The following is a 22,151-nucleotide window of genomic DNA, read 5'->3' as shown; positions in this document are numbered from 1 at the left end:
AATTTTCGTCAATATAAGAACGAAATCTCATGATATCAGGTTTAGTACAACACAGCTGAGCCTTCAACAATGAACGAAACAAGTGCAACACAGTTGAGCCTACGATGATGACCAAAACAAGATTAAGCTTGCGGTGGGACGATCGGAAAGCAAAGTCAGAGTCGGTCAATGTGCGGAGGGAAAAGGAGAAATCAGCTGAACAGGTGAGATGTGAGGAAGAGCGTTGAGCAGTCTTCATCGGTCAGGACTTTATCTTCTGTGGGCTCATTCTCCTCTGAGGCGCTGCAGGAACAGCAGTGAGTTAAGGCAATTAATGAAAATCTGAGAAAAGCAGGCGTTTAAACTCAACCTCCGACTTTGAAAAACATCAGTGGGCCAGTTCTCTTAAGACTGTTTTAAATTTAAATCAAATTCCTGTTATTCGTAAACTTACTTGGTTGGGGGCGGGGTGTGTGTGTGATGTATACTTTGTGTGATTTGGTAGATTTTCTAGTGCTCACATGCTGAACCACACCCACCACATGGCTCAAAGAACACATTCATAAATCCTATTTGGCTCGTGACATTAAAACAAGTTAAAATATCTTCTCAACTTTGCCTACTGTCCAGGAAACCACAGAGGCGGGGGGTCCCCCCTTTTTCTTCCCAATTGTACTTGGCCAATTACCTTATTTTCCAAGCAGTTCCGGTCGCTGCTCTACCCCCTCTGCCGATCCGGGGAGGGCTGCAGACTACAACGTCTTCTCCTATACATGTGGCCAGCCGCTTCTTTTCACCTGACAGTGAGGAGTTTCACTGGGGGGACGTAGCACGTGGGAGGATCACGCTATTCCCCCCAGTTCCCCCTCCTCGCTGAACAGGCGCCCCGACTGAGCAGAGGAGGCGCTAGTGCAGCAACCAGCACGCATACCACATCCGGCTTCCCACCCGCAGACACGGCCAACTGTGTCCGTGGGGATGACCAACAAAGCCGGAGGTAACACGGGGATTTGAGGCGGTGATCCCCATGTTGGTAGGCAACAGGATAGACCACTACACTACCTGCATGCCCCCCACTTTCTGAGCCTACCAAAGTATTCAAACACAATTAACTGGCATTACAGTCCTAGACAAGTGGTACCATCGGCTTTTTAGTGAACGTGGCCTGGCTCAGAAGCGGGCCAAGCTTTAGGAGCTAATAGGGAACATCATGAACAGTACTGATCTCTGGAAGGAATACAGAAGGTCGGACTAGAGTTCGGTTGTGTGGGACGCTAGGAGGGCGGGAGGAGGGTCACAGCCAATGAACGCCCGGTTTTCAAAGCTGTACTCAAGCAGATTCCTATAACACGTGTCCTGGAAAAAAAAAATACCATGTATACGTCACAAGAATATACACACCTTTCATTCTAGTTAGCTCTTGATTGCATTGAGATTTTAAATGAAAACCTAGACTAGATACCCCCCCCCCCATCTATCACTTGGAACTGCTGCTAACAAACAAAAATCAAGGGGGGGGCGGTAAATGAAAAAAAAAAAAAAAACTCATTTCAGATATTATATCAGCAGGAAAACTAGATTTGTATGTATACAAATCTGTGTACTTCATTGTTTCGTCGTTTACCTTAATGAGAATGTGGGGGTTTCCTACAATTATGAGCAGAGCTTTTGGCCGAGTTACTGCCACGTTGAAACGTTTGGGGTTTGTCAGGAAGCCGAGGATGCCCTGCAGGTTGTCGCTACCCAACGACTCATTAGAGCGCACCTACATCACAATCAGACGCAATAATACATCCAGAAAAACAACTTAAAAATCTGCTCCACATGCAAAGCAAGTCTGACCTTTAAACTTAAATCACATTGTAATAATAATAATGATAATGATAATAATAATACATTTTATTTGTGGGCGCCTTTCAGAGCACTAAAGGACACCTTACAGAACACAGTAAAAAATCAGCAGCACTGTATCAGAGCATAAAGTCAAAACAAAGGAGGGTAGACAATAAAAAGTTAACACAACAGATAAGTACAATATCATCATCTGCACAAAACTCAATGAAGCGTGGATCAGACTGAATATGCCGGTTTGAAAAGGTGCGTTTTGAGATGGGATCTGAAGGTTGAAAGAGAGTCAATGTTGTGAATGTCTTGTGGGAGAGCGTTCTATAGATAGGGGGCAGAATAACTGAAGGCTCTAGACCCCATGGTGGTCCAGCGAGCCAATGGTATAGTGAGCTGGAGAGCAGAAGAGGATCTGAGAGTGCGGGAGGGCGTGTGGATATGAAGGAGTTTGGAAAGATACGAAGGATTTAGGTTATTAAGGGCCTTAAAGGCAAGAAGCAGGATCTTGAAGTCAAAATTGTAATAACAGCGGTAATATAGCTTTACAAAAATATATAGAAATGTATCTAAATACAATATAAAGATGGATTAATAAAGTTGGATGTGTTGAGTCTGAGTGTTATAACCATTTCTTGGTATTTACTGTTCTTAATGTATCTCATGTCCTACGTAAATCAGCGCCTTTCTGTATGTGTAACCCGTCTGTTGCTTTCCTAGTAGAAGCATAAGCTACAGGATAGTTGTGTAGCTGGTGAAGGATTAGGGTGCAGCCGTGATATTGTGTTTCAGTGGGAGTCAGGTACGGCTCTGTGTCCTGTCTCCAAGATAAAGGGCACGCGCGAGAAGGTTCACGGCTGTCCCATAAAGAATGAACAAATATTCCTTTACCCACGGGAGGAGTAAACCACTGATAAAAGAGCAACAAGGGCTGTGTCCGGCGTCAGACTCTGGCTGCTCTCATGCATACTCTGTGTGTGAGTGTGTGTGTGGAAGTGATAGGGTCTGTCCTTTTTCAGCTGAAAAAACTTGCATTATAAAATAAACTCACAAAGACAATTTTGTTGTCCTCACTGTTCACTGAAGTATTTTTTGCCGCAACAAACCGGCGACGAGGATGGGATGTCCTCAGTGAACGGCCTCCGCTGAGCAGATGACTGCAGTTGGTAGCTACCGCCAAATAGAAATTCCTCCCCGCAAACCAAGGTGTTGAGAAGGCGTCTAATCCCTGGCGGAGACCATCACCACGGATATACCCAACGAACTCAGAAGCGGCTAACTAACAGTGAGAAAAGCATCTCTGTGAATTTATTTTCCTTTTCTTTTACTGGGGTGTTCTGTGTATGTGTGCCCCGCATACACACACTCTCAATGTGTGTGTGTGTGTGTGCGGCGTAGGGGGGAAAAGGGGGGGGGTTGAAAAAGGTAGAAAGCGTTAAAATCTAACTACAGGGTTATTGACAGATGAACAACCAAAGAGAGAGTTGTTGACAGATGTGTCAGTTATACAGTTTAGTGTAAACGAATAACTGTTATTGTACCTGACCTGAGCTCAAGGCCGAGTGTTAACGCTGACATGAATGTCAAGGCAGTTATCCGTTGAGTAAAGGTTATACCGATGCTCAAGTCCGAGTGTTAACGTTAATTTTAATGTCAAGGCAGTTATCCGTTGAGCAGGGGTAATACGTAACTAGAGATGGGTAAAAAACGAAGCAAAGAGGCTTTGAAAGAAGTGCCGCGCCCAGATCCTTACAACCTGCCCTTGGATATCAAACTCAAAATTTCATTTATATGAGAAATAAATTCCCAGAATCAATAGAACAACTCCGCGAGTGGTGTGAATTGGGTTTTCCTATGGGAGGAAGTTTCAGTATTTTTCAACCGGAACGATTAAAAGAGAGACTCGAGAAAAAAGAGGCAGATTCACAGAAAGAGCATGAGAAATTCAGAGGGAAAAAGAAACGTGATCATGAAATGTTTGTAGCTGACTGGAAAGCGTATGAAATGTGGAGAGCAGTAGCAGAAAGAAAAGAAAAACAGCGTGTACTGAATACAGACAGAAATAAAAAGAAAAGTATGGTTGTAAAACCACCAGGGGAAATGACTGTAACTAATTCACTTTATCCATCCCTGTCTGAGGTAACGGCTTCCGCCTCCTGTCCTGCATCGAACATGGTTAAGACAAAAAGGCCGCCCCATTCTAGGTTGGATCTGGACCTGGACTCTGCTCAGCCACCACCATACGCCCCGCCGCTTACATCAGGACAGCAGCAGCAGCTGCCTTTGCCACCACTGCATGCCGACCTGAACCAGCCTCAACTCGAGGAAGGAGCAGTAGGAGGACAGCGACTGCAAGCTTATTCCAGTCCAGACCACGGATGAAGTACTCTGACTGAACCCCCCCCAACACGATCCCAGCGCACCATCCTCCACAACGGATGGGCCTGCAGCAGGAATAAGAACTAAAGTAAAGGAAAAACGTCATAAGGACGAAGAAATATCAGACTCACTCACCAGTTTCCAATGGTTGAGGTAGGCGGGCAAAATGAACCCCAGTTAGTCTATCTACCATGGACTGATGAGGACTTAAAAGATGCTATGGAGCATTTAGACTGACATGCCCTTTCTGAACACATTTTTTAACATTGGGAGTTTGAATCACAACCGAAAATAGGTGTGGTTTTAAGAATTCAAAGCTATTGGCTACTGTCTTCCTGGGTGGGTCAGGCCCGTTACTTGTTATTTACAAAAGATGTCGCATAGTGAGAGTGAGAGGGAGCTCCTCTGCGAGGATTACAGTTTCGAGGAGGAGGATTTGGTGATACAAATAACTGTTAGATAGATAGATATTTAGGTAAATAGAAAGCAATACGTTGTAGCAAGATCGATAATAAAGTCAGCAAAATAGCACAAACTCGAGCCAAGTAGCTAGCAGGAGGGGTGAAAGAACGGCTTCTCCGTGGTTTTTATAGCATCTCGCTACGGACACACCCTATATGCAAATTGACTGGTGTCTACGTATCCACTGGCACAATTTGTCATTGGATACCATCTACAGTCAATCACAGATCTCTCTCGAGTGGCCGCAGATGCGCTGTTTTGGCCACTGAATTTCTCCGTGGTCACATTCCAACTGGGAACATAGCCTGTCAATAGGAATTTTCAGATTTTGATGTCAGTATCATTTTAACAGCAGACAATTTAACCTCGAACTGCTTAGATTCTGCAGGGAATTCAGACCAACCATGGCAGAACTGCGACACCTGCTGGCAAAAAAGACCAAAGGTGAGTTCTACAAAATATCTTCCTTCTTCACTGATGCCAGATTGACTCGAAGACCAGTAAAACCCAACTGGGACCATGCCGATAACGCTGGCTATAAGGCAACAATCACTGAGCTGCAAGACAAAATAACTACGGCCTTCCCTGTCCTGACTGACCTGTCCGCAATCTCCAACTGTTGTCAGAGAGACGACGAATCAGTACAGGGATTCCTGTATCGCCTGACTCAAGCGTTCAATGAACACAGCGGACTGTGGACTTACCCTCCTCCACAAATGAGAGCTTCACCATTAACTGCCTATGAAACGCACCTGAAAGAACACTTTGTCAACAAAATTAAGCCTGAACTATCTGTCATGGTAAAAACTCTCCGTGGTACTTGGAAGACTACAAAACTGGAAGATATCCTTGCACATTCAGAGGATAGCTGGAAAGAAAAAGAGCAGAAGAAAAAACAATGCCATGAGAGACAGTTGGAGGGAGCCCAACTAACCATGCATAATGCCCTGGCCAACCAAGGTCAAGGCAAAGGAGGAGGGTATAGAGGGTGAAGCAGGGGCGGAAGGGGCCGAGGACGAGGCAGGAGCTTTCAAACGGGCCCCCACAAATCAGATCGCAATGTGTGTCACAATTGTGGCAAAGTGGGACACTGGCAAAGAGAATGTCCAAACCCTCCAAAACAATTTGGCTAACAATTTTCAGACGTGGACTGAGGGCAGTGGCAGGCGGAGCAGACTCCGGCGAAGGATGCCAACAGCACTCACACACACACACACACACACAACATAAACACATCATAAGGTAAGCACAGTACCCATTCTCAAATGTCAGACCATGATAAAATAATGCAGGCTATTGAAGTCATCACAGCTAAATGTTTAATCAATAAAACTCCTACTTACCTGGTGTATGCGGATGATGACAGCTATAGAAAAATGCCTAAATTTGCTCTAACCACTAATCATCAACAAATTCGAGTTTCTAGTTGACTCTGAGGCTACACTGTATGTCCTGAGAGAAGACAGCATGACGAAAACCCCTAAGAAAAGTGGCAGATACTGTAAAACAGTAGGTGCAGGTGGAGTTACCACGATGGAACCATATACAATGCCATTAATGTGTGGAATTGATGAAGTTAAACTAAAACACTCCCTTTTGTTATCTCTATGCTGCCCTACTAACTTCATGGGTCGAGACCTGATGTGCAGACTAGGAATAGTGCTCACCTCAACTCCAGACAGACTAGCTGTCTCCAGACAAACTATGATACCCAACAATTGCTGTATGCATATGAATGGCAGTTAGTTGAAACATCACTGCATCCGTTAGGTCAGCAGTTAATGGACATAGCACACAAACATGCAGTGTCTGAAACATCCACATTCATGCTCACAGATTCATTACACTGTACGTCACATGTATCAGACGGACCAGAAGAAAGATATGAGAACCTATGGTATGATAGCAGAATAGGAAACGAAACATTGCAAGTTGACTGTGTGTACTAGAATAACTCTACATCTGCTGCCTCTGTGAATCTCTCTCACTCTCAACTCGAGGTCTTTGATGGTCCCATACCACACACCTCGCTGGCCAAATCGAGTGATATGCGGTGGCAGGATGTGGGTATGTGGGTGCAGAGGTGCGATGACTTGGCCTGACTGGCAGCCAGTACAGTGGGATCCCCAAACGGTTTACAGTAAAAAAGGTTTTGTGCACAAAACATTGGTGTCCGCCGCTACGCAAGTCCATGCAGCTGATGACAGACACTATTACCACATCACCATCTATGATGACGCCACTCACAGTAGACTCAGAAGAGCTAGAAGGTATACCTCCCACTTTGTGGGCAAGTCATAAGTATGATGTAAGCCTAATGAAAGGAGCTCCTCCACTAGTCATAATACCAAAATCTAATTATAGACCATGTCAAAAGCAATATCTCCGAAAAAAGGAAGCCAAAAAGGGAATCAAACCAGTGTTTGATTCACTCCTGGCAGCAGGAGTGATAATACCGTGCGAAACCTCTCCTGTTAGAACACCTATATTCCCAGTGAAAAAGATCGGTGACAAAGGCCAGCCCACCGAATGGCGTTTTGTCCAGGACCTACAGGCAGTTAATGCTGCCATACAGGCACATGCGCCAGAGGTACCGAATCCACACACAATTCTCTCATTAATTCCAGCTAATACGACTCTTTTTTCTGTGGTGGATTTAGCTAATGCATTCTTTTCCGTACCAGTACATCCGGATAGTCAATACTGGGTCGCATTTTCATTTGACGGTCGAAGCTACCCATGACACGTTGTCCCCAGGGGGTGTTTAACAGCACCCTGCGTGACAATCTGGGAAGCCTAATGCTACCTGCAGGATCCGCTCTCCTGTAGTACGTTGATGACCTTGTGATATGCAGTCCATCCACTCTCCTGCAGTACGTTGATGACCTCATGATATGCAGTCGGTCCGCTGAAGCATGTAAAACAGACACGACTGCACTTCTACAACATTTAGCTGATAACGGTCATAGGGCTAGCCTGTCAAAATTACAGTGGGTTCAACAGCAAGTAACTTATCTGGGTCATGTGATCACAGCTGAGGGCAAATCCCTCTCACCCAAGTGCACAGCAACTTTCCTAACTGTACCAAAGCCAACCAACGAAGCAGGTTATGAGTTTTCTTGGTATGAAGTCATACTGTAGGCAGTGGATCCCTAACTATTCAGAAAGACAGTCTCCTCTCTCATCAATGATTCATGGTAAAAATCTAGCAGCACGACAAGATGACATGGGCAAAGGAAGCAGAAGCTGCATTTGATGATTTAAAATCAGCCTTACAGCAGTCACCATTAAGATTACCAAATCAAGAAAAACTATCTGTCCAGTTTGTAGACCAGCAGGGTTCCTACATGACATCTGTGTTAACTCGAAAACATGGTGATAAATTAAAACCTGTCGCCTATTTTTCTTGCAAGCTGGATGCTGCAGCAGCAGGCCTCTCTGTGTGTCTAAGGGCTGTAGCTGCTGCTGAGAAAGTGGTGGTTGCATCACGGGACCTTATGGATTACGGGGACTTTCTGTTTATGGTCCCTCATTCAGTTGCTCACATACTTAACATACAGAAAACATCTCACCTCTCTGCCCAGCGGTGGTTATGATATCATAGCACTTTGTTAGACATGGCAAATATTACAGCGAAACATTGTAACACCTCAAACCCTACTTCTCTCCTCCCAACTGCAGGTGATAGTGAACCACATGATCACGACTGTGAAGCCACACTCGCTGAAGTGTGCACTCCTTGCCCTGACCTCAAAGATGTTCCTCTACTTAACCCTGACATTGAAATGTTTGTGGATGGTTCAGCTTCCAGATGTGCAGAGAGCGGTGGAGGGTAAGTGGGTTTTGCTGTAGTGTCTTCTCATGATTCTCTATAGTGGCAAATTGCCATCACACTTGTCTGCCCAGGCAGCAGAACTAATTGCACTTACAGAAGCCTGCAAATTGGCAAAAGACCAATCTGTTAATATCTACACAGATTCCAGATACACATTTGGCGTAGTACATAATTTTGGCACCCTGTGGAAACACAGAAATATGACGGCCTCGGGAAAACCTATTGCTCATCACAAACTGGTTTCTGTACTGCTGACGCCATTTTGTTACCATCAGCTACTGCTGTGATTAAACATGAAGCGCACACCCATGCTTCGAACCCAGTTTCTCTAGGTAATGCAGCTGCAGACACAGCAGCTAAGCATGCTGCTTTGAAGGGAACACCCTCCACTATACAGTCTCCATTAATAACACCGACACTTCTCCTTTTCAGGATGTGAAGGAAGTTACAATCTCTCACTCTGCCAGCAGAAAAAGCTTTGTGGTCTAAGGTGGGCTGTACATTCTCTGACGGAGTCTGGATGGGGCCGGACTCTAAGACATGTTTGCCACGTGCTCTCTTCCCTGCTTATGCTAAACTCACACACCGGAGAGATCTCGTGGCTAAAGGGGGGGATGTGTACAGTAGTAAATCAAGTGTGGTTTACAAAAGGATTTTCAACACATGCTCGGCAGTTCTGTGAAAAATGTATTGTGTGCGCGGTGAACAATCCCGCTGGAGCGATAAAAATGCCACAAGCAGGACATCCTACACCCGACCGACCTTTTGACCACCTAATGATGGGTTTCACTGAATTAACCCCATGTCAAGGGAAAAGATACTGTCTAGTAATAGTGGACACGTTTTCAAAATATGCTGAAATTTTCCCCACTGCAACACAAGATGCTGCTGCTGTTGCTAAAGCTCTCATTACGCAAATCATCCCACGGTGGGGAATACCTGGATCCCTGGGAATAAGCACTGAAACCAGACCAGCCTTTATCAGCGATGCACTACAAGCTGTATCCTCTTATCTGGGTTTTAGCATAAGACATCCCTGTGCACATCACCCACAAAGTGCTGGAGCAGCTGAGAGAGAACGGCACCATAAAACGCAAACTAACCAAATGCTGCGAGGAAACAGGGTTAAACTGGGTGCAAGCAATTCCATTGATGTTATTTTACATGCGCACCCAAGCGAGACAAAAACATGGCACTAAGCCCTTACGAAATCCTGTTTGCCAGACCACCAAATACTGGTGTGGGCCCCGCATCCACACCCATGCCTACCACTGCTCAGTGTGATGACGTAATGTTGAGGTATTGTGTCTCTCTGTCCAAAACTCTCTCACAATTACACATGAAGGTTAAGAGCGCGCTTCCACAATCGGCCACAGCAGTGTTGCACGACCTGAAACCAGGGGACTGGGTGGTGATCAAGGATTTCTGGAGGAAACATTGGAAACAGCAGAGACTCACGGGTCCGCATCAGGTGCTGCTGACCACTGAGACTGCGGTGAAGGTTGAGGGATGAGCATCTTGGGTACACGCCAGCCACTGCAAGAAGGTTTCACCCCCACCAAGTGGAGAAAGCAACCTGGTGCCTCCCCCGACAAGTAGCGTGCCAAGCTACCAACAAGTGACGTGCAGAGTGAATCTCTGCGTCACCCTCAGGGGACCAACAGATTTGACCCGAGCCGACAGGCCACGCCTGTGGCATCCATTCAGCCTCCTCGGGTGCAATCTGCAAGAAGGTTTTTGCTTCTTCCTCCTGTCTACTCTCGCGATAGTGCTGTCCATCCTCCTGCTTGAACCGTATTTGGTAAGAAATAATCAAACTGACACAAAAGTCCTGATGAGTGCTGCCTCGAGCCCTAGAATCATTGACCAAACACCGATCAGCAAAGGACAATGTAAAAGAGACTTTATGTTAAGACATGACATCATACTGTGATTGTTACACCTCAATCTTATTATACCTCATTTTATGATTTGTATTCAACTTGATGAAACAGACTGGTACCAAATTAAAGCGTGCCTGGTCACAGGCTGTAAAGCGGTTGCTCCAAATGGAGAGGTTGGTATGGTAGAGGGCCACAGGGGAGTTTTTTTTCCTAGTCTGGAAAAATGACAAAACTGTCGTGTTAAAATCTAGGTTTTCGCCCCTATCTGTGATTGTGTTTATCATTTATGGTCTTAAGCACTGTTAATTGCATCTATGCATGTGAATCCTGAGTGGGAACACAAGTGGTATCATTGGATATTGCAAACATCACTTTCACATAGCCCAAATGTGTCTTGTCTAGCCTGTGCTACACACCCATTGTCACAACACGTGTTGGACTTTATTTTTGCTGCTGAAGGAAGCATGTGCCTGTGTTCCACACCCACTGTCACAACACATGGTGTTAGACTTCGTTTTTGCTGCTGAAGGGGGCATGTGGGCTACTTTAAACCCTACTGGTGATGCATGCTTTGTTCCAGCTTGTTGAACTATTGGCCGACATAATCTCTCATTTTGGGCCGTCAGAATCCACAGGTACCAGTGCAATGGAATGGTTATCGGAGAGATTTGGTCCGTGGGGAGCAATTTTGATTCAAATATTGGTTCCTATTTTTATGGTTTTGGCTATGAGCATCTGTTTTTGTGCGATCCTACTCACCTGCATGAAAGCACTCACAATTAAATGGATTGGGCACACGATTGGACAATATATGCCTGTCTCGACTGAAAATAATCCTGATGTGTTTCCTTTGCCCGGCTGGATCCCACCATATGTCAGTGAGCCAGGAAAAGAACAGTGTGACTTCAGGTAAGTGTTTATTTCCCCCCAGCTTGCTACGTGCACTGAATGGCCATCATTCACAAAAAACAGCAAATGCTTTCTGACTTGTTTTGTGATATATCACCTTAAACTGTGATAAGGGTGATGATACTGAAGTCTGTATGAGTTTTGTAAATATGTGAAGTGACCCTAGTAGGGTCAAAGGGGGGACCATTTCTTTTTTTTTTATAAATTTATTTCTGATTTTTCCCTTTTTTCTCCCAATTTAGTGGCCAATCGATCCCTATTTTAATTCAAACACCCACCCTCGCACTGTATGCGTTCGCCAACTGCATCTCTCCGGCCGGCAGTCTCGAAGGAGACCGCCTCGCCACTTTCGTGACAAGGCGACTCCAAGCCGAACCACTGTTTTTCCGACACACACAGAGACGCATTCACGTGACGAACACAAGCCGACTCCGCCCCCCTCCCGAAGACAGCGTTGCCAATGATCGCTGCTTCGTCGAGTCCGGCCATAGTCGGATCTGACGAGACCGGGGCGCGAACCCCAGTCCCCAGTGGGCAACTGCATCGACACAGAGCCGATGCTTAGACCGCTACACCACCGCGGACCATAGGGGGGGACCATTTCTAACCATTTCTTGGTAGTTACTCTTCTTATGCACCTCATGTCCTATGTAAATCAGAGCCTTTCTGTATGTATAACCTGTCTGTTGTTACGGACTTGTCGGGTCTAGGGGTTAAGGGTTAAACACGCAACACTAGTCCTAACCTGGAGTGTGTAGAAAAGATGGAAACGAGGAAAAAACAAGGAGGAGGACTGATTTCCAAGACGAGAGAAATAGCGGAGGTGGGCTAGCTTACCGAGGCAGCAGGCTAGCAGTTAGCAGGTCCCTCCGACAAGGCCTCGGCCGCGTGGGTCTCAGCTTCCGTAAGCGGCGGACACTATCTTGGTAGTTTAGTTCAGTTTAGGTTGATGGTGGATGGATCCTCAAAAAAATAAACGAGACTTGGTTTTCTTCAAAGTCCTTCAAAGCTGGAATGGTGTGAACCTGTACCACATTCTCAAAGTTGCGCATCCTGAGGCGTTTAGGCAACCTCCCGCCATTAACAAACTCCAGGAGACGCACCCGCACCTCACGGTGACGTCCTCTTATATACCCTGCTTAACCACACCTCCAATCATTTCTCAATGAAAACCAGTCCAAATAAGTAACAAAAGAAGAGGGGGGGGAAAAGGGCAGCTATAACCCCTATCCCTTCTAACACTGTAGTTTTCTTAGTAGAAGCATAAGCTACGGAAGAGTTATGTAGCGGTTGAAGGATTAGCGTGCAGCCGTGATACCGTATTTCAGTGGGAGTCAGGTACAGCTCTGTTCCTGTCTCCAAGATAAAGGGCGCGTGAGAGAAGGTTCATGGCTGTCCCATAAAGAATGAACAAATATTCCTTTACCCAAGGGAGGGGCAAACCCATGATAAAAGAGTAACAAGGGCTCTGTCTGGTGTCAAGACTCTTGCTGCTCTCATGCACACTCTGTGTGTGTGGAAGTGATAGTCTGTCCTTTTTCAGCTGAAAAAAACTTGACATTATAAAATAAACTCACAAAGACCATTTTGTTGTCCTCACTGTTCATTAAAGTATATTTGCCACAACACTGAGTGTACAAAATTTTTGTGCAAACAGTTGACAGTTACAATACTATAAACAGAGAAAAAGGGGAAAACAGTAGGGATATCGAGATGGTTTGGACATGTGTGGAGGAGAGATGCTGGGTATATTGGGGGAAGGATCCTGAATATGGAGCTGCTAGGGAAGAGGAAAAGAGGAAGGCCAAAGAGGAGGTTTATGGATCTGGTGAGAGAGGACATGCAGGTGGCTGGTGCGACAGAGGAAGATGCAGAGGACAGGAAGAGATGGAAATTGATGATCCGCTGTGGCGACCCCTAACGGGAGCAGCTGAAAGTAGTGGTAGTAGTAGTGGTAGCTATAGCTTGCTGGTTAAGGGTGAAAAATGGTTTGTTGTTTGTCTTAATGCATGCTAAATAACACTGATAAGGAAATCACAGAAAGTTGAATCAGTTAATTTGAACACCATGTTTATCTGTCTATTAATGTTTATTATAAACGTGTCCAGATGAACTGATTCAACTTTCTGTGAATGGGTCATTTTGGTTATACGGACAAATTGAAGTCCACCAGGGGGAGCCAGAGATATGCTGACAGATTCAGTCATCTCGCTCAAGTCGTTTTATCCGTAATTGCGCTACAAGCTACTGAAACGTTTTGTGAAAATACAATAAGCAGGAACACTCTCTCTCTCTTTCTCTCTCTCTCACACACACACACACACACTAAGCCTTTTTAAGCAGAACTGAGTATGTGCGGTTAGCTATCTCGGTGCACTTTTGATCATTTAATACATAATCCATCAATCACTACAAGTACAAACACACTGTACATGTTTGAACACAGAGATACAAAATTTTAGTTGTTAATCTTGCAATGTGTATATGCATGTTGTCATTTGTGATATGTAAAACCTAGGAGTCAAAAGCATGGTGTAAACAAACTGCAGTTTTTTTTCCATGGCTGTTAACAACAGGAATTGTGGTATTCTTAAATAATTTCTATCCAGGTAATATCAATAACTAGCAGAATGACTATCCAAAATTTGTAAAACAAACAAGAACTGTAACTGTATAGATTTGATGCTGATGAGTCGTCTGACATGGTTAGTTGAGGACTGCTGCTGCCGTGGTTGGGCGGCGACAAAGACAGCAAATATTAGGAAGAACCGACATAGACTTGGGCGATTGTTAGTAGCACCCATGCAAGCCCAAGTTCAAGAGAAATCACATTATTTCAAACCTTGTACATGGTTTGCCCATCATATTGCCTTAAACAGATTATTCCCAGTTTGCATGCAAACATATTCACGGACAGTCTGGAATCACTTACAGTGGATAGGATGATAACCAGGAACTCCTGTCCCTGGAATTCCTCGACAGAACCCACCTTGATGTCTAAGAGACCCACCCTGCCCAGCAGCACACGGATCTTCTCTGTCTGGAGGTGGAAAATGAAACGCCAAAGAGATCAGCACTACAGGTGAACCACTGTGATATACACAACAGACATCCTCTGTTCAGAAGCCATTTGTTAAACCTTGGAGACATACTATATACCAATTGATCAAATTTGAATTGCTTTTTTTTAATCTAGGCTTACATAACAAATAAACATGCTGAGCAAATCTTTACTTTTCTACTGTTTTCTACTTGTGCATCCCCCTCGATGTAGAAAATGATTCCTCTCCAACTTGACAGGTACTGCGCTATGATGCTTTTAATGAAAGTATGATGTGATGATGGAGTTACTGTAGTCTTTTCCATCCATCCATCCATCCATTATCCAAACCGCTTATCCTGCTGTCAGGGTCGCGGGGATGCTGGAGCCTATCTCAGCAGTCATTGGGTGGCAGGTGGGGAGACACCCTGGACAGGCTGCCAGGCCATCACAGGGACAACACACACACAAACACATATTCACACCTAAGGAAATTTAGTACAGCTGATTCACCTGACCTGCATGTTTTTGGACTGTGGGAGGAAACCGGAGCACCCGGAGGAAACCCACGCAGACACGGGGAGAACATGCAAACTCCACACAGAGGACAACCCGGGATGACCCCCAAGGTTGGATTACCCCAGGGCTCGAATCCAGGACCTTCTTGCTGCGAGGCGAACGCCAAAATTGAGCTGTACTATGATGTTGCATCTAAAAAGAAATTCAACCAGCCTCGGCTGTCTGATCATTTAAGCATCTCAATCAAATCAGATTGAATTTCACCACAAAAAATTACTTGTTTCTTGTAGGGGGAGATGATGCCTATGTCAGAGACGTCCACAGGGTTACAGAGCTTCTTGGCCAGCTTACAACAGTAAAGCATGACCTGCACCGCCTCCGCCGGGTTAAACCACGATGGGCTGTTACCCTCCCTCAGCTCTGTGCCCTGGAGTAAAGAACACAACTGGGATTAATGGAGACCGGACAGGGACTGGGAATGGTGGGGGGTGGGTTCAAATCAAATAGATACTATGGTGCAGGGGGTGGGGGAAGGAGTTCATGGAAAAGCACATGAATTGGCAATCAACATTTTTCGCACACACACAAAAAAGCACAGCTGTGACTTTTCCCCCCAGACTTTAATTAGATCCATTACATAAAGATCACATTGTTTATAAAGGCAGTAAAAATGTGCTCATATCTCCACAAAAAGCTACGGAGCAGACGATATGGGACACAATCTGGGGAGGCACAGAGGCAAAGCTCCCAGCCCAGTATAAATCTAGATTAAATAGGCTACTTTTATCTCATTGTGAGACAAGGCATCAGTTTTATAAAAATGCTTCATATAGCATTAGCAACAGATAAGCTGATTGTTCATTTGCTTTTATTCCTAATTGATGGGAAAAAGAGCTAAGACAAAATTTAAAATGAATTTTTTTTTAAGTTCAGTGGCAGCAAATTTCTGTTATAGTCCACGTAAATATTTTTGAATGGGTTTTTGGATAACTGAAAATCTCAACGGTGTGCCAGGTGTTTGCTGGCCACTCGTCCTACCAGCAGCGACTGGTCCATCAGGGAGGGATATCTGGCACTTTTCAGCGAACCCCTCTAATATTAAGGCAGAAACCCGAGTGGATGTTGGCAATCAATGTTAACTCACATTTACACACATGCACACATCCAAGTGTAAAACCTGGAACATGCTATAAGATTTTCTAAGGCTTAATGAACTGGAAAAGGACTCAGCATCACATATTTAACAACAGACTTTCACTGACTGCAGCTACAGACAAGCATACCAATACAGTCATAGAGGCGTTCATACTTGCCGACAAGCTCAAATTTATCCAGTTTTAAAAAATAAAAAAATTAACTGTGTTTTATATTAACATGAAGGCTTCGACTGGTTTACGGCTTGATTCAGAGGTGAGCGACATGAATCTTAAACCACTGCGCACCACAAAATAACGAATCGAGTGTTTATGGTGACCTGCCCTACTTTATAAAGACTGGGCAATATATCAAATTATATCAACATCGGGATATAAAACTAGATATCATCTGGGATTTTGGATTTCATAATATGATGATATGACATAAGTGTTGTCTTTTCATGGTTTTAAAGGCTGCATTAAACTAAAGAGATGCAATTTTCTGAACTTGTAGTAGTTATATTCGTTGTCTCTACCTGTTTGGACATCATATCTATATTACTAATGAATGTTTATCAAAATGTCATTGTGAAAATGTTTTGTGAGAGCACCAACAGTCATCTCTACAATATCATCATATCGATATCAAGGTATTAGGTCAAAAATACTGTGACAGTCCTGGTAGCGTAGCAGTCTATTCCATTGCCTACCAACACGGGGATCCCGGTTCAAATCCCTGTGTTGCCTACGGCTTGGTCGGGCATCCCTACAGACACAATTGGTTGTGTCTGTGGGTGGGAAACCGGATGTGGATGTGTCCTGGTCGCTGCACTAGCGCCTCCTCTGGTCGGTTTGGGCGCCTGTTGGGGGGGGGGGGAGACTAGCGGGATCCTCCCACACGCTACGCCCCCCCTGGCAAAACTCCTCACTGTCAGGTGAAAAGAAGTGGCTGTACTCCACATGTATCGGAGGAGGCATGTGGTAGTCTGCAGCCCTCCCCAGATCAGCAGAGGGGGGGGGGGTGCAGCAGAGATCGGGAAGGCTCGGAAGAGTGGGGTAATTGGCTGGATACAAATGGGGAGAAAAGGGGGGGGGTTGACAAACACTGTGATATTTTATGTTGTCCATATTGCCCGGCCCTATAGTCAGACTTTAAAAGTTTGTCCAATGTGTTCCCGGCTTCAGTCACGCTTGAGAAAGACAAGAGAAAATACGTAACTACATTTTCAGTTTTCCCCACAACAAACACAGCCTTCACATTTGCCAATAATGAGGATGTGACAAGTGCCCTGGCACACCATTGAGTCTTGAGAAGTCTCACCCTGACTCCGTGGAAGATGAGCGGGAAGCCCTTGTTGGGAAGTTCTTTCCAGCAGCAGAGAGAATCCACTATGTCTCTGGGGGCCCTCGTGCACAACTCCCCCTCGTAGAAAAGCCTGGAGGAAAGCTGCATCAAGGCCTCATGGGACCGGTAAGTACATATGAGTTTGGTCACCTGTGGTGGTAAGGCACTGCATTTGGAATCACTGGAGTAGAACATAATTATTCTGTTATACAGTCTAGTCTACTCTGCTAAAATGACTATGCTATGCCATTCATATCTTATACCAAAACACTGTTAAACTGGGTCAAAATGTGCAAAAAACACAAGAGCATAGCCTTCTCGCAGTGAGTTATATACTCGCCATAATTTCTGAATGACATTGTGAATGTAAAAAAACAGGTGACTTTACAGATATAAGAGCAACACTCTCTGCTTCCCAGGCGACTTAAACCTTTACAATGCAGTTGCCACTAAATTCAGAAGCAAGTTAAATCCAACTTTAAGTGTAATGTCCCTATCCATCTATCTATCTATCTATCTATCTATCTATCTATCTATCTATCTATCTATCCATCCATCTCCTTTCACTATGTACCAACCAGTTTCGGGTTGTATCCTCCATCCTGTCTGGAGTACAGGGGACTGGCCATCAGTCTCTCCAGCAAGGAGATCCCCAAGCCAAAAGTTGAGGCCAGTTTTGACCTCACCACTGGGCCCAGCTGACAGGGGTCACCAGCCAGGACTACCTTCAGAGGGAAAGAGAAACAACTGTACATTTTAAATCATTCAACCCCTAGTCTGATGAATCACCAGGTTCATTTGTGAAAGAATATCATCATTATGGATGGTGAAAAGTATCAAAGTGAGTATGATAATAACCTCATATTTCTAGAATACCCTTTTCAATAAAGAAGGACAATAAAATAGGACCAAAAAGGACCTTTATTTTCTAACTTTTTTTATAAACTTGAGTAGGCAAACAGGCTAAAAAAATTATGTTTACCTCCTCTCTGAAGTAAAGTCAGTATCACTGTAGACAAATGAGTGTGTTTGTGTGTACATGCGTGTGCCAACCTGTCCATCTTTCACCGACATAAGGCTTATGGGGATGAGGGCCTCAGGTTCTGTGGCCTGACCTGCTTCATCTAGAAACAAGTGGGTAAAGTGGCCGGCCCTGAAGAAAGGCACAAAACTAGGGTTAGCTAACATAGTCAACAGTGGTCATAACTGATGGCATCCACTCAGTGCTATGGCCCAGGCCTTACTGTACTCCTGAAAAGTGGAACATTCCAGCACTGGAGCAGGTGCTGACCACAATCCTGTAGAAGGAGGCACAGTGAATGTCTTCTCCTGCCTTTGAGTACTTCCTCACCAACTCAGGGATGGACTGAGGAGGGAGAAAATAAAAAAATCCAACATTATAGTTGGGACTACGACAATACAGCTGAACAGACAAAGCATGACATGAGGATTGCCATATACAGCTCAGTGAATGCAGACTCATTAACAACAGCTGTTTCCATTCAAACAGAGGAAATTTAAAGTGAAATTCCATTAGATGGTTTTAAGCAAGTTGACCATTATCTTGTGCATGTCATCAAACCATCCATCCATTAGCCAAACTGCCTAGCCTGCTCTCAGGTTCACGGGGATGCTGGAGCCTATCCCAGCAGTCATTGGGCGGCAGGCGGGGAGACACCCTGGACAGGCTGCCAGTCCATCACAGGGCCGGCCCACACACACACACACACACACACCTAGGGACAATTTAGTACAGCTGATTCACCTGACCCAATGTCTTTGGACTGTGGGAGGAAACCGGAGCACCCGGAGGAAACCCACGGGGAGAACATGCAAACTCCACACAGAGGATGACTCGGGACGACCCCCAAGGTTGGACAACCCTGGGGCTCGAACCCAGGACCTTCTTGCTGTGAGGCGACCACGTTAACCACTGCACCACTGTGTCGCCTGTCATCAAACCATTAATAGGAAAAAAACGGCCACAAGAGAAATCTAAAAAAGCCGTTTCCATCGACCTTTAGCACTGTTTCTTAAACAACATGCTGATGTTTCTCTGGTGAATGTAAAAACATACTGTCCGGAGTTCAAATGCCACCCGCGCTTAAAATAAAAATAAAAATAGTGTGACCTCATATTATCACAATATAAAAAGGTACTTTTAATAGAAACATCCAATAATTCACATTATATCTGCAAATATATTTCATTCTGACCATATATACATAGTTTACATTTTGAGAACTAAGGCTCTATCACACTGGATATGTTTTAAAGCAAGTTGCCCCCCCACCCCACCCCATTTGCTGGTACCATGTAACCACAGGTGCCTGTCAATCATTTGTATGCCAGTGTTAGTGCTAAGTGTATTAGCCTACACACCTCTACTCATCTACCTCATCATTACTTATTATTGTTAAAAAAAAAAAAAAACAACAACCACCTTTAATTTAGTAGGAGCAGAGATCACTTGCTTTAGCTCTTTTTAGAAGCAAAAGTCAGCCAACCAACTAGTTCAACTTGAGAGAGCTTGTCAGCCTGGGTTTCCCTTGTTTTTAACAGTTAAGTTGAGAAGGCCCGCCCCTAAGCTCCACCAATTGGACGGCAGAGAAAAAAGCTACAGCGACGTAGGATGTTTTTCTGCTCAGAGTCAAACTTTTTCAAATTCAGGCCTCAGGGTGTTATTACAAAAATCCAATAGCATGCAAACACCGAGCAACACACTTCGAACCCATAGAAAAGTGTTTGAAAAAGGCGACTCTCACAGCCAAAAGGGAATGCAGTGTGATCGCAGCCTAAGGGACACAACATGGTAATATTCCCGGTGCACTACAATACCTCGTACTGCCTGCAGCTGGCGTTGACACGGACCAAATTACCAGCATGTATGTAGCCGCTGTCGTGCAGCCGGATGCAGATGAGGTCAGCGGCGCTGTTGGAGGGCGTGCATACCAGCACACGGCTACTGGGTAAGAAATGATACACCTTGGAGGTGGGAAACGGTATGAAGTCACTCAAGTGGTGGTCTAGAATGAGTGTTAGTTTCAACAGCCAGCAGCCAACATGTAATGTGGCTATTGTGGTAGGTTAGTTCGATTTTACAAATAGACACACTGTACAGGGTGTGTCTCATATTCGTTTTGGTTCAGGCTAAAATGATCCCAAACTTTGAACACTGTGGTTTTCTCTGGCCTGTCTTGTCTCTTCAGCCCTCACTATTTTCTCTCTTCCTCCATCCACAGCATCAATCACATCTTCTTCACGTTACATGTCCACAGAAGTGCGTTGTGTGACAGTAATACCATCCATGAGAAAAACAGTGAGCTGTATACAGTAATATGGACCAAAGAAAGCTTTGATGCAAAGAATTTGCATCGATGATTTTTTTTTATGATCAGTAGTTTTTATTTTCCTTTAACACAAATACAGGCCATGACATCACACATGGATTACAGAGATGGAAGGAGCAATTTAACAGGGCCTACTAGATAATATCAAGAGACAGACACATTTGGATTAAGGGTGATCATAAGACGAGTCTTAACAGTATACAAGACAATAGGAACAGCAGAGAGAGAGAAAAAAACCCCCAAATAAAAACATAGTTGGCAGATAGAGAGTAGTCTATAAATAGATGTTAAGATATAGATAAGTTTTCACAGATTACACGGGCCTTTAATGAAGGAAATATAGTGCATCCACTTGGCCTCGTATTTCTCCAACTGGTTGATGAGTCTAAAGGAGAGTCGCTCGTGTGCTGCCACAATTCCCAGATGGGAGAACCAGACATTAGTGTGAGGTTGGGTGGCCGACCTCCACTCTGTTACCATGAGCTTTCTACCCAACATCAGGGCTGTCTGGACCCACTCTGCCCGTGCTCATGGAAGGGCTTTTAAAGGAGTACGGTCTCCCAGAACAAAGAGGCTTGGAGAAAATGGGATGTCTGTTGTTAGTATGAGTTTGATATTCTCATATATAGCTGTCCAGAATTCTTGTGCAACACGGCAAGACCACAGCATGTGGATAAGCGTACCCGGGCCCTCCCCACACCTCCAGCAGTCAGGGCTGTCTCTTAGTTTCGCCCTGTATAACCTTGAGGGGGTCCAGTATACCCTGTTAATTATTTTGAACTGTACTAATCTTGTCCTGAGTTCCCGTGATGTTTTCTTATAATTCCTTAAAATGTTTTCCCACTCCTTACTGGTAAAGGTAAGATTAAGATCGATCTCCCAGATTAACTTTAAATTGGATCCCAAACCATCAGAGTGTTTAGTCAACAAGTAATATTTTGAAGCTTCATGGCCTGTGCCAAACACCTTAACTATATCCGACAGTACATCTGAACTAGGCGAGTTGTGGAGATAGACCCAAAAGTTTGAGACAAGAGGTGTCTTAGTTGAAGATATCTCCAGAACTGCTGTTGGGGGGAGGCCATACTGTTGCACAAGTGCCGTAAATGATTTCATCGTACCACCTTCATCATATAAATCTCCTATAACCAATATTCCTTTTCCCACCTATTGTGTCCAAATAAATGTTTTTTTGTCAATCTTCAACTTGGGATTTAACCAGACACTGGCTGCTAAATTCAGGTGGGGATTGAATTTGAGTCTAATTGAGATTTGTTTCCAAATCCATTGAGTGTTGACAACTATCGGATGGGTCATAGCTTCTGTAGGCAGTGCAGCGGTTATAAGATGGAGGGGAGGGAGAGCATCACAAAGTGTACTTTCAATGCCAAACCAGGGGGGGGCGCGCTCGGGAGGTAAAGTCCAGTGGGCAAGATGCCTGAGACCAAATGCTTGGTAGTATAACAGTAAGT

The 22,151-nt window shown here is 44.7% G+C and overlaps 1 protein-coding gene across 1 annotated transcript in view; it reads right to left on the bottom strand.

Moving 5' to 3' along the window:
• Positions 1 to 1,230: 1,230 nt before the first annotated feature.
• Positions 1,231 to 22,151, bottom strand: part of mov10l1 (Mov10 like RISC complex RNA helicase 1) — a 61,113-nt gene continuing 40,192 nt past the window's right edge. Inside the window, exons 17-25 of the mRNA XM_056281696.1 lie at positions 20,168 to 20,314; positions 18,574 to 18,695; positions 18,383 to 18,482; positions 17,908 to 18,054; positions 17,306 to 17,479; positions 15,126 to 15,275; positions 14,222 to 14,329; positions 1,604 to 1,744; positions 1,231 to 1,335 (exon numbers count right to left, since the gene is read on the bottom strand). Coding sequence (XP_056137671.1) covers positions 1,231 to 1,335; positions 1,604 to 1,744; positions 14,222 to 14,329; positions 15,126 to 15,275; positions 17,306 to 17,479; positions 17,908 to 18,054; positions 18,383 to 18,482; positions 18,574 to 18,695; positions 20,168 to 20,314 — 1,194 coding nt within the window. The remainder of the gene's footprint in view (positions 1,336 to 1,603; positions 1,745 to 14,221; positions 14,330 to 15,125; positions 15,276 to 17,305; positions 17,480 to 17,907; positions 18,055 to 18,382; positions 18,483 to 18,573; positions 18,696 to 20,167; positions 20,315 to 22,151) is intronic.

This window comes from Lampris incognitus, chromosome 6 (genome assembly GCF_029633865.1).
Source record: "Lampris incognitus isolate fLamInc1 chromosome 6, fLamInc1.hap2, whole genome shotgun sequence".
NCBI classification, from domain to species: Eukaryota; Metazoa; Chordata; class Actinopteri; order Lampriformes; family Lampridae; genus Lampris; species Lampris incognitus.
The sequence above is the reverse complement of the archived record's forward strand: the minus strand, read 5'-3'. Positions and strand labels throughout refer to the sequence as shown.